This window comes from Empidonax traillii, unplaced genomic scaffold (assembly GCF_003031625.1).
Source record: "Empidonax traillii isolate 1590-97213 ecotype Southwest subspecies unplaced genomic scaffold, ASM303162v1 scaffold984:size454904, whole genome shotgun sequence".
Taxonomy (NCBI): domain Eukaryota; kingdom Metazoa; phylum Chordata; class Aves; order Passeriformes; family Tyrannidae; genus Empidonax; species Empidonax traillii.
The window spans coordinates 166226-180105 of NW_020956177.1; the positions used below are offsets into that span (position 1 = coordinate 166226).

The window sequence follows — 13880 nt, forward strand, 5'->3', positions numbered from 1 at the left end:
AAATATTTTACACCTCATAATGAAAATTTATGCGAAGGAATGGAATTTATGCAACGCATGGAATTACAGATACTTCCTGACAGAACGACTGTATGTAATTCCTTTTCTCTAATAAATGGTTTTAAGGGTATATATAGGCAAGCCCCCCCCCAACATAATAGACAAACCAGATAGTATGTTCTTTGAATTTTAAATTCATCAACATAACAGTCTATTGGCAATAATATCAAATTACTTGAATTACGTGAATTAAAAATATTTCAGTGTTCAACAACTGCCCTTCAACCCACCTGAGATATAGTGGAAGGCACAGAAAAATAATGCTGTTTTGATGGGAAAACACATACCACTTAACCACGAGAGCTGAGACTACACCCATCATGCTCTGAATAGCTCTGAATAGCTATCTTGTCAAACAGACTTTAGAACAAACTAATTCATAAGCATATTCAAACGTATAGCCACTTCATCTCTGATGTGCCCATAAAACACAGTTGTTGTTCCCACACATGATGTCTACCTGATGAAAGCAGACTTAGCTAAATTAGGAAAACATATTCATTCACTACTGTTCTTGGTGTTGTACGTGTGTGCATGTGTACACGCTTATGCACGTGAGCGCTTCCAAACATGCCTGAGAGCAGCATACACAGGTCATCTAACACAAAAAGGTATCACAACTAGTTTCATCTCAAGCCCAAACAAAGCTTACTTTTCAAGGTGAACCGTAATCAGAGGGGAATGAAGGACAGGAGTTTCTGCCAACCCCAGCTTCTCAACAATGGTCTCATGTAACCGGTTCACTGTTTCAACTTCACCTCGCGTGGCAGCGGCATTAAGAATGCGGGAAAGAGATGCAACTGTTCTGCCTGAGATAGGAACATCCTTCTCTTTCATCTCCGTTAGAATGTTAATAGCATCTACAATGAAACAACACAAAAGACCCTTAGGTAATTTCATGTAGGGAAAACAAACTGCTATTAAAACAGCATTTCAAACCCAGCAGGAATGTAAATTCTGGTGTATAATGCCGATTTCAAGTTAATTACTACTTGCATTTCTAAACGAGACTACAATTATAAATCCACAATAGCATGGTTTTATCATTTTGCTGCAACTTTGACTACAAATTATAGATAGGAACTGTGTGCCCACTCTGCACCACATAACCCTGTACAGTCTGCCCTATAGCTGCAAGATTCTACTAAATGGATGCTTTTATCGTTCAATGCTAACATCTGCTAAATCACTCCATTGTTTCTTCAGCAGATGGCTTGTCACGAGGCCAGATAATAAAGATATGTTTACACTGTATATACAGCCAGACTAATGGTCTGATACCGATAGGGCCTGTTTGCTGTGTCGATACTAATTAGCCAAGGAGAGCCAATGAAAGCTTTCTAACAGACTGCATGTTAAAACATTAGGTTCATTAAGCTTCATTAGTAAGGCAGAAACAAACATTTTGGTATACGGAATAAGTGCTTTTTTATAATGTTCTTAATTATTGAATAGACAGAATGTTTTGACCACTTTACATTTGGCTACATTTATGAATTATTTTATTTTCTGAGGGGCATTTATGCTCTTAAAAGCAAGCTTTTCAAACTGCTTGATGTAGTGGTGGTCATGATCTGATTTATTACGATTTGGAAAACATCAGCTTTCTTTATTATTTTTCTAACAATAAGCTTAATAAGAGGCCAAGACAAATTTCTAAGGAAGATCTTACAAGAAAAAAATTACATTAGCTTTTTTATTTTATTGTATAGTGTTTTATATAAAACAATAACATTTTGTATCTAGGCTTGGACCACACTTTTATGGTGTTAAATCCTCTACACAATCATAGAACTCAATATTCAGAATTACCTTTTGAAGTTGATGACAGTCTAGAGTTCTTTTAAAGATCAACCAAATCATGTAAACCACAGAATTATATTAGATTAAATTACAGAAATTAAAGAGCTAAGAGCTTAATGCAAACATCTAGATAGGCAGTTTGCAAAATACAAAACAGGCAGCTTGCAAGAGACTCATTAAAAACCAAAATTTCCAGGTAGTGTACAGATTGAATCTAAAATTCAGTAACAAACACATAAAAAGAACAGTAACAGAAAAATATATACTTTTTATAAAGTTAAATTATTTGTTGCAGTACTTGGCTCTTATGAGAAGGTTATGTTTATAGGTTTTATGTTCAGCCTTCAGACCTTCTTAAGCAAAAACAAAGCCATTAGTCTAGGCACATACGCAATTTGTGCCATAAGTCATGATCTTCAAACTCAATCCAAACAGCAATGCTAATAAAAACTAGCTGCAGAAATGCAAAAAGCACTGAGCTGTGCAAATGTAAATGACAAGCTTGCCAATCCATTAAAACTAATGGCCTGCACTGTCCAAGCATCTCTGGTTGAATTCACATGCAAATTTGTATGCAAAATGTTCAAGCACTTTTCAGGACATGATATACCATTAATATCAACTCACATTTTTATTCTTGAGGCAAGATACCTTTATTATATAGCAGAAACACACAATGAAAGCAAATGGATTACCTTCTAGTCTACCATGCTTTTCTAAGACTTCTACCAGTGCTACGTACTTTCCAGTGTCAAGCGCAACAGGTGAATTCTTAGGGAAGCTAGAAATTAAAACATAAGGAACTGTATCAAAAGAGGTTCACATTTTATGGATTCAGCTTAAAGATTTACTTTTAAGACTATATAACATGACAACACCATTGAGAACTAAAATTGTAATAGAACTTAGTGGACAAGTCTGAATTTAAAAACCGCACAATTAAAACATGACTCAAAAATTATCTACACACCTTCCCATGCTTGAAAGCCAAAGGTTATCTTTCTGGGACACAAAGAGACTGCTTAATTAATTAATTGGAAGTTATTGCATAAAATAGGGTATTTCTCAGAAGCCTGGGAAGAAAACATAGTCCACATGGCTGAAACAAGGCCACTTCTATATAAAGAAAATATTTATAAAGAAAACGAGACTGGGGGAACAAGTTTAAAGGCCACCATTTTGAAGTTTCTGCTACGTGTTTGTTTTCTTTTCTCTGTAAGTATTAGAAGTTAATTCCTCCACTGTTGTTTCACCACGGGGACTGTGTGAGAGCAGTGGCGCAGGCAAAACCGATACACTACTGTTATTTGCAGAGTGGCGAATTTCTTGACATTCACAGCTCAATCATTTCACATAATTTCAAACACTGGCAAGGTGTAATAGCACCTGCCTGCTAACCCACCGTAAAACCAAAGCAAGTATTTTGCGGGTGCATATGAGAGAACCTGAAAGTAGCACGAAACTTGTTTTATATTCACTGTAGCATCAGACCAAAAGGAGCTTTTCACGGGAAAAAGGAAAGGAGCAAATAGAAGGATCATCTGTAAGAATTTGTTCCAGGATAAGTCATGCATAGTATGTTTTAGCTGGGAGCTAACTTTTACAGCCAAGATACAAAGCTCAGAATATAAAGATTTCAAGTAAAATGCTTGTTGACAGTCTTAAAAAGGCATTACACAAACACTGCTATTCTAAAAACAACATAGGTGTAGCACATTCTAAACACATTGTGCACATTCTAAACACGTGTGCTTTCAAGCACACAATACAGGTAGCTTTTTTCCCCTTAAATTAAGCCAAACTTCAATTCAGACACAACGTATGTTTACAATAAAAAAAAAAAAAATCACATTCTACGTAACAATCTTCCTTTTTCAAAATAAATTTAAAAAAAAAAAAATCACTGACCACAAAAGGTAGCTGCTTCTAATGTTCAATTATACAAAGCAAATTTTTTGTTTCAAAAAAACCCACACCCATGACTGTTTTAAATGCACATACATTGGTAGGGAAAACTAATTAAAAATGGATGAGGGGGTTAATACTCAACCTACTTAATTCAACAAGGTCTGTGTATCAGCATAAATCTCTGTGACATGTTTCAGTGCCGGTGTACTTACACTTTTTCTTTCAGGTTCATTGCCTCTTCTACATTATCATGTCGACAGCACAAATTTATTAAGGCTGCATAGCCACCGACAACCATGTCCGGTTCGTATTTGGCTTTCACTTCAAGGGCTTTTTGCATATTCTAAAAAAGGAACAAAGCAAAGATGTGAACTAGAGGAAAAGTCAATCTGACATTATGATTCTTATATGTTCAGTGTGCAGTTACATGACTGCTTTACTGCTTTTAGTGGTATAAGATCACATATGAAAACACGCTGCTGTAATGCTTTAGCAAATTTTAAGCTTGACAGTTATTTTGCAGAAATTAATCTTGTTGTAGAACACTTTTTCCATGAGTTTGAGATTAGATTTCTCAGTAATTTTTCTTGCTTTAAATTTATATTTCTGGCATGTTTTAAAGACTTTTCTTCTTCTTTTTTTTTTTAATCCAGAGACCATAAAAATTATTAACCCAAATTCTAAAATAGTTCTTATTTACCTGAAATTCATAACAATTTTCACCTAGTACACTGTCAAACACAGAACTACTTTCTAAAGAGTAAGAAACTACTTAATAATCCCATAGAAAGCTATAAATTTCTATTCATACATTTGACCACTTTGAACTTCCAATGGTGTTTCCATCTAGACTTATTTCATATGCAAAATTGTAGAGACACACAGTTGAGAATCACTCTTTCTAAACTGCATTCTTAGCAACACAGAATATTGTGCTATCATCTGCATGACTGTTACTGTTCCTATATCCACAGCTTTATAGGCAGGATCATACTGAACAAGAAACTGAACAAAAGTGCGGTGATACCCCACAAATTACAGACACACACTAAATGAATGTAAACTACAGCTGGACGCCTGCCGAATGAAGGCAAGAGACCCTTTATCTCAGAAGAGCTTTCCTCCTGCAGGAAAATGGAATTTCAATCCCTGCATTAACAACCTAGTAATATTTGAATTGCAAATGACTAGTGCATGTATCAGTTGCTTGACAATCTAGATATAAGAGACCGGAGCCATGGCTTGAAAGGACATTTGGCATGTATGATAAACCTATCACAGCTGTTACTATCATTCACTTTGCAGATTATTGTAAACAAACTTCAGCAACCCCAAAACATGCCATTCAAGGTGTTGCTGAAATTAGTTAACCTTTTGATTTAATTGCTTTTTGCACTTATGTTTGATTTATAAGCATCAAACCATGAAACCTCAAGCACTGCACTTGTCTTTGCTTAACTATGTCTTTCCATAATACAGTCATTTATGTCCCTTTAAAAATATAGCTATGTGTTTCCAATTATCTCCGCATTGCTTAAGATACCTCTTCTTCACAAAGAGCATGTATGAGTTGTTTCAAGACATCTGTAATAGGCTGGTTTTCAGCTTTTCGCTTTTCTAGTTTCTTCTCCAAAGCAGACACGTCAGATTTAGCACTCTAAATGGAGGCAACAGAAAGAATGTCAATTGCAAAAACACCCTCCCTGAACAACTTGTCGGATCACTTTAATAAAAGACAGACAAAATAATCCTCTTCTTTCATACTCGAAGAAATTTTTTAATCATTTAAGGTGCTTTTATCTGTTTAAACAGTACATACTAATTGAAGATTTGAGTCAGAATACGCTAAAAAAAAAAAAAAGGGCATTAAGTCGCATATCTACAAAGGTCAACATTACTATTTCTCTCGTACTTCTTTGTGTTCAGGGAAGTAGGGAATAGAAGCCTGTTTCTTTTTCCATCTCCAATTTGCTCAGATCAGGGATGTAAAGACTTGACACTCCACCATTAGAAGCAGTATGGATTTATACGGTTCCTGCCACTCAAGTGGATCACTGTAATTTACAAGCATGAATTAAGCCTCACACCACTACCGTTAACTAACTAGAACTTTCAAAAAAATATTTACCAGACAGGGAAACTGAGGCATGAAACCTCAGACAACTCCAAGGTCAAGTATTGGGTCCATGTGAAAATCTGGATAGCCTTTACTCCTACTCTGAAAAGTAACCTCTGAACTTCAAATGGTAGATTTAAATAACGTTAATATACTTCCATGATCTGAAAGCTAGCGATTACACTTCATCTAAACCCCATATCCAAACAGTATTATTACAGTAAGAACGAGTACAGCTATCTGTGAATTTACTTACTTCTGGAATGTCGTCTGTAGATGGGGATTTTTTATGACACAGTAACCTTGCATCCTAAAATGCAGTAAAACAAAAATATCACTAATCCCCTCCAAAAGTTCAATCTCTAAGTAAGCATAGAGTACTAAAAATGTTCAAGATAATTATGTAACAGCAATGTTAAAAAAAGCTGTATTCTGCAGCATTATTACACTGACTTGAGAAAGCACTTATTAAATGTATCCTTTCACATATGAAATAAAACCAGCTTCAACAGTGAAAAATTATGGAAAGGTAAAAAGGCTCACATATAATCACTGCATGAAGATATTTATTTTGCAAAAGAGAATATATTCACAGATTTTTTAGATTCAAAGCAATTGCTATAGAACCACAGACCTTAATTAATTCAGGAACTTGAGAGGAGTCCAGCAGTCTGCAAATGCCGCTGTAGTGGCTTGTAGGGATAACTATATTCTGTACCAAGAGGTGGGGAAAAAAATTATATGAGTTTTGAAACACAACCAAACTGAAATTTGTCTAACAGAAATTATCTCAGACGTAATTCAAGTCTCCAGCTCTTGCATGTCATTGAGAAGTGGTCTGGTTGTACTTAAAAGCAGCAATTTCAAACCTAATAGATACATGTCAGGCAGGACAGGCATTATGTAGCAAAAAATGAAATGGTACCATCTCCTTCAGCTGATGGAAGTATTGTCTCAAACGCTCCTCCTTGGCCTGTACCTCTGAGTCACTCATGCTGTCAATCAAGTGATAAAGAAAATAGCCAACAGCTTCTGTGGAAAAAAACAAGAGAAAGCATTCCACTAAAATTACCGAGACTGTCATGTTATCAAGATTAATTTATAAGAAATCATTTTGGTGTGAGATGTCACCCTGATGAGAGGCTCTGAAATGGCAACAATGATCACTGAGGCATAGAGATTATGTGGTTTGGGAGCACATATCTAACTGGTGAGTGAAAGGAATATTAATTATTTTCAGACCTAGTGACAGCTTTTCAGTACAGAATCTTACTTCAATCTATTTTTTTCCACTACTGTGTGACAGAAGTGGTACTGCCCAAGGCCTTCCCCCCCTTTCCTGCCTGCTACCCCAAATAGTTGCCACAAATATTTTGTCATCGCTCAAAAGAAAAAGCAGATTTCTAATACTTTGCATATTTATTCTGTACATTTTACCCATTATATTCCATTACCAAGATACATTAAATATCGTAATATTAATATAATAACATACAAAAATATTTTAACCATTAGATTAACTAATACTGAAGAAACTGCCTATTAGCCAATGAAAATCTAGATGATCAGATTTCAGCAAATAGTGCTAAGTTTCTAGTCTATGCAAGTGCAAAAATATATGGGGTCCTGTAGACAAGAACAGGAAGAGCATCAAGTATTGTCTTGGTTTGCTGTCCCCATACGCTCTTGCCCCTCTGGCTCTGAAAGGAGGGTGGGGAGGAACACTAGCTTTTTTAAAAAGACCCCACATTATACCAAAAAAGTATACATATTTCAAAGTAGAAGATGTGGGATATTAAGTAACATTTTGCTTCACAAAATTAAAAGAGCTACTAAAAGTAAAACTAGGTTAAAAGGCTGCATTTTCTAATATATTTTTAAAAGTATTTAAGCACTCATACTGTATGCATTCTAAATCTCTGTTTTGGTCTATACATTTAGAACAATAAATCGTTATCAGCAAGATTTGTTTGTAATTCTAAAAAAAAAAAAAAAAAAAAAAAAAAAAAAAAAAGATCTCGTGGATCTCACAAAATGTGCTCTGATTATTTGAATCAGGATTTTACCCAACATGTTTTCAAATTTCACTTTCAAAAAGAAGCAATCAGTGTTTACTGTTGTAATCCCTCAAACCCATCATTACACAGAAGAACGGATTTGTGGATAAGTTACAATCATAGAAATTGAAACTCTACCAGTTGGTCCTGGAGGCGTCAGGCAATAACGTTCATCCTTGTACAACAGTTCTGTTATCTGGTAAGACAGAATAATCGTACATTGCAGCCAAAAGAAGCAAGCAAGGACAAATAGTATCTGAAATTGAATTCTCAAAATAATAAAGCATTTCTCTGTTAAAGTATTATTCTTTACCACATCATAGTCATTCCCTAAGAAATACAAAGGTTTTTTTTGTAAATAATAGGTTTTTCTTGAAAAAATATTGCAAAGAGAAATGCTTTCTGTGGTATGGCATTAAGACAGAGACACTCTAGTGTCGTGTTTATATATCATTCTACAGAAAGTTACCTATCATAAGACACTGCTTAAAGAAAATATTAACCAGTGTCACTCCTGGAGATGCTACAATTATGTTCCAATTTACTGAAAGGCGGAAACTGGCCCATAAAGCTTTTTTTTAAAATCTGAAAGAGGCAAATACATAGAAAATAACAGAACATCATTTATCATGCTCTGCTAGAATTAAGGTAACTAGTACAGCTGTTGTAAGTGCAATTTCAAATGCCAAAATATCGAACTATAAAGATTAATTGCACTCAATCACATTATGCACACATTTTATCCTTCATATAAACCAAAAAAATAAACAGATGTTACTTCCTCTAAAGAAAAAGAAGCATTTACCTAAAAGCCTCCACAGCCTACCTACAAATATTTTACCCTAAACTGTATCACTTTAAAAATCCATTTGACTGTTCTTAAGGAAATTTAATCATTTCAATTATTTAAATCTTCAGTTAAAAACTGAAATTGTGTTCCAAGAATTTTTGTTTTATCTGCCATAATTCTAGAATGCAATCTCAAAGAAGTTAGAGGGAGATGCACTCTCACTGTCAAAGTGCTGTGTTTAAAGTAATTACAGAAGAAAAGGAATCCTCAACTTCAATTGTTGATGAAAATGGATAAATAAATCCATAAAGTACCAAACATGCAACTGAATATCTTATCTATTACTTTCCATTCTATCAACACCGTGGACACTGTGCACAGTTAAACTACAGCTTTCTTCTGCCCTTTTGCCCTCATCTTCCTATGACAAATGAACACACACTACAATAAAATCCAAGGAAGTCATAACACAGTTCTTTTGAATCAAATCTCAGAATACTAAAAAGGATGGAACATAGAGAAAAAAAATGAATGTGTGAAATTATTTCTAATTCTAAGTATCTGTTATTTCCCAAGTTAGCATTTATTATTTTAGAAGTTCAATGGACATTTTAACTCTTAAATTTAGTGAAGACAACAGAATTTATCTTTCTTCCATTGTGAAGAAGAGCAGAAGTAAGTCTAGTTATTACTTCATATGCAGACCACCATCATTCAGCTCTCGGACTGTCCTTCAAAATTATTTTCCTAAGAGCAACAGAGATCCCCTTTTTTTCTTTCCCTGCCCTCCCTTTTTGTTTTTGTTTTTTTTTTATGCAAAAAAGGAAGGAGAGGCAGAGGACAAAAACATCCTCTCACCAGAATCATCACACAACAGTAAATGGTAGAAAAACATAAAAATCCCTGCACTGACTTTACGTAAATCAGTAATCAGTGACATTCCAAATCCCAATGTCCATTTCATTCCAAGATTTCTTTGCAAAATCTAAAATATACTTTTATTAGTCAGCAGTAACAATACTAAAGAATAAAAACAAAAAGCACAATGCATCCCCTCCCAAATTCTGTACCCACATTCCAGGCAGTACCTGCCAACATCTCTTCTATTTTAATGTTCTGCAAAATTTATTGACCAAGTTATATTGCAGCATCTTTACAATGTAGCCCATACCAGGGATGGCAAGATGATTAGTAATGACCCCTTGATTTCATTCAGTTGATTTCAGTGATTTAAGTTATATGACTGAAACTTTAAAAACTAATTGTGCCTTACTATTTTATTAGTACTGGTGTGGGGATAGGAAGTAAGTTTAGGGAGGACAGGAAAGTGAAATAATGTCAGACAGCACAACCACGGCAGACCTTGTTCCAGAAGCCACAACTATCTTCTGCTGTAACAACATTGATTTAAAAATTGCAGTAGCAGAAGCTACTTGACATGCTAACACCACATTTGATTTTGAACAATTACACTTAACTGTCCAAGTTGAAAACTCAATTTCATACACTTGTACAGTCTGTCACTAACAGAAGTCTTGCTCAAATTAGTCGGGTCTACAATTATCAGGCTCAGAATTCAGATTTACAGTAATGCACCATAAACATGCAGTGCCTAAAGAATAGGGATTTTATTCACAGTTTAATCTCCACTTACCTTACTCCAAAGATGTACATCATCTGAGCTGAAGAGGGCAGCAAAGGATAACAAATTAAAAGCATCAAAATGATTTTACGCTTGCATCTTTCTTTAAAACAACAGAGAACATTAACACTGAGGATTTTATTATTTAGATAAAACTGAAATACAATAGTTGCCACATTCTGTTTAAACTAATTTTGTACAGAGTATTGGATTTTTTACTATACTACATATGGTCATAATTTCTGCTAAAAAACTTGAAATAATGCAACATTCCAAACAGACCCCTTAAGACTAGAAAGAATGTGTTTTAGTTTTTAGTCCATTTTTTAACATATCTTAATTTTTTTTTATTTTATACTTCATTCTATATAGCAATTCAAGAAAATAAGCTTTGCTCAAAAAAACTGCACTTTACATAGCAAACACTCAATATGTGAAATTTGCTAGAGCAAAAATCTAGGCTCCCATGCATTAGATTTTAATACCCCAAGATAACTCCAGGCAGCTATTAATGCACTTATACCATGCAAAAAAGAAGAAAGTAATAAAATCTCTCAAGTTATAATGTTCATTGTAGTGAGAGAAACAGATAATATTTTAAAAAGTAGAAAACAAACCAAAATTTTCCCTTTGTAAACAGAAAAGAACTTGGCTAAGATCACTTCTCTGTACATCATGAACTTACAACCAAAAATCATGCGTCAACCAGTTCATGACAGTATAAACCCCTGACATCTTAATGTAAAACCAGTTCTCTGAAGCATAAAAATCCTGACGTCTTCCTATAATTTGTAGAACATCAAAATTCTCACAAGAAGCTGTAACTTTTCAAGAACTATAACTTTTCGACAACTATAGAACAGCATTAACACATATAGGAGAAAAAAACCTTGTGACCTGATTTTATCCTCCTATAATTCTCATGAGAGGAAAATAAGATGTCAGTCTGAACAGATGCACAGAAACTTGAAAGTATTCATAGAAGTTCACGATTTTAGTTAGGATGTTCAAGCCTATGAAACATATATTCTTTTGGTGCAACTGCTACTTCTATTTGAAAATGAGTCAAATGCAGGTCCAACAGAGAGAGAGAAGAAAATGTCATCTGTGAGGTTAGTTAAGCTTTGTTGGATTAACTCACTCCACCACTGACAGCATGACAATGAACTGCAGATATCAAATGCGTCAATTTCCTAAAGTACTTGACTCTGAAATAGTAATGGTACATCAGGCAAATAGAATGGGAATACTTTGAAGCAGTTACTAGAGAAAAGCAGTTTCAACAGAAATCCATAAACTAGTCTGCCACAGACATTGTTCACGTGTCCTTGGTGTTGCTACCCTGTACTTTGGTACGCCAGTCCTAAACTCTGCTCATTTGAACACTCAAAACCTGCATTTAGCCGTAAAATTTTGCTGTGATTTTTACAAAAAGTACAAATATCCTTCTCTTCTATCCTATCACACCCTCAGGTTTCACGTTCAGGTTGTTCTAGTTTAAAAACAGCTTTAAGTTTGGAACATAAAATGAAACATGAGTTGCCATGCTTTCAGAAACAGCATATGGGTGAAATTTGGGGAGAGCCAACCTTGTACATAGCTTCTGAAGCTACACAGCAATAACGGCTCACAAAAGAGGAATATTACAGAAATAACCCAAAACTTACACCACACTTACAAGTGGCAAGCAAAGCTTAAGTAAAAAGGAAAAAACCAACACATACACACAAAAAATTCTCACCAAAACACCCCCAACCTCAATTTCCATCAGAATTCTGAGTTTTTAGCCCAGATGCCCAGTAACTACTGAAATCACACTGGTAGGAACTGTGTCCATGATAAGGTGAGTAACTGTTTTACTCAAGAAGAGTATGATTTTTAGCAACTAGTTTCCTAGTAAGCTGGTAACATTTCCAAGATATTTTAAATCACATTCTGAACAACTGCACAGTTCCCCAGTGGAAGGGGTATTTCACACTAGTGTTGGCTGTGTGTGGTAAATATTGGCATAGTTTCCTTTCCAATGCAAAACCTGCTTCAGTTATATATCTATTCTTACAGAAAGAAAATGTGTTTCAAAAATCTGTTACTTTAATTAATACATCCAGAGCAGATGATTTCTGGGGCTGCCTGCTACAAGGAATAGCAAAACACCACTGTTACATCTAACACAAATTTTTTTACTTATCCATGGAATGTCAAGGTCAGTCAGGGCCTAGTTAACAAACTTAATTTCAACACTGGTTTGCTTTTTCTTCTCCTTTTCCCATGGTAGAGCAGGATCAGCTATCCAGAACACGCAATTTACTAGGAAATTATTTTGGTCATGTTCACCTGTTATATTTTACTAATATCCAACCTAAACATAGTTCTAACTCATACTGATTGCACAATTTTAGGAAACAACTTAGTGAACAAAATCAGCCTTCAAACCCTGGTCCTGAGTAATACTAAGTTACCTCCCTGGTTCCCTATGCTGTAGGTAAACTGAAAAAAACTCTTACAGTCCTAAATGTTTGACTGGGGTAAGTGCCCCAGTGCATGATAGAAATGCTTGCTAATTCACATGTACTTGCAAAAGCTTAAGACAACCCCGCAAGTTCGCAAGGTACCCTCCTGCAAAATGGGACTATATGGCTGGGAATGTGAAGTCCTGGCAATGTAGCACAAGACCAGGTGTTACATGTGAGCAGTCATGAGTCATATTAACCCAGAGGGCACAGAAAGATAGCCGATGTAGCAGAGTATGCTAGGCTCCTACTGGTATTTAGCCTTCATTAAGCAACCCATTACTTCACTGGTTAATAGTGATAATCTCTAGGGAAATCTTAGATTAGCATAGCTGCTTATAAACAAAAAAAAGTGAATAAAGATAAACCCCCAAAGGTTTATATACTGGCAAATATCACAGAACAAACAAGAACAGCAAAGATTCTTTTTAATTTACTATATGTAATACTTGAAATGTATGTTCATTTATAGCAGAGGTAAGGAAAATTAGGAAAATGGGGAGGAACAACAACATTCCCAGCTACCTCTGGAATGCTACTTATAAATTTTCAAACATGGAGTGGGGGTCAAAAGACTGAACAGTCTTGTGCTCAACTAGACAAAAAAAGAGAGGGAATTTTGTTACAGAGAGTGGGGGGAAAAAAAAGGTATTCACATAGCAACCTTACCTTTTAAAACCCAAGATCAGACTGTTTCTAAACAGACGACAATCAACAGGAGGTGTGCTTGCTGAAGACACTGAAAATAAAAGAAATGCTTCTTAATAGTCATTGTAAAAAAGATCCCTGAACTGCAACAACTCAGTAGGTCATGTAAATAAATTGTCATTAGAAAAACTATTTTGTTAGTTTACTAAATGCTGACATACATTCATAAATCAAAATTTAAAATATCAAGTTATTTGAAATTGTCCTGGTTTTAGCAGCTCTAAATCTGCTCCATTTCAAAAGGGATCAAATATTCAGAGAGATTTTTTCCCTCTTCATTGCCTTT

The 13880-nt window shown here is 34.9% G+C and overlaps 1 protein-coding gene across 2 annotated transcripts in view; it reads right to left on the reverse strand.

Moving 5' to 3' along the window:
* LRPPRC (leucine rich pentatricopeptide repeat containing) overlaps positions 1-13880 on the reverse strand; it is a 92905-nt gene that overhangs the window by 46896 nt on the left and 32129 nt on the right. For both annotated transcript variants that reach the window (XM_027903593.1, XM_027903595.1), the window contains exons 14-23: positions 13556-13625; positions 10389-10416; positions 8083-8140; positions 6813-6919; positions 6522-6599; positions 6144-6197; positions 5315-5428; positions 3984-4114; positions 2559-2644; positions 713-920 (exon numbers count right to left, since the gene is read on the reverse strand). In XM_027903593.1, coding sequence (XP_027759394.1) covers positions 713-920; positions 2559-2644; positions 3984-4114; positions 5315-5428; positions 6144-6197; positions 6522-6599; positions 6813-6919; positions 8083-8140; positions 10389-10416; positions 13556-13625 — 934 coding nt within the window. The remainder of the gene's footprint in view (positions 1-712; positions 921-2558; positions 2645-3983; positions 4115-5314; positions 5429-6143; positions 6198-6521; positions 6600-6812; positions 6920-8082; positions 8141-10388; positions 10417-13555; positions 13626-13880) is intronic.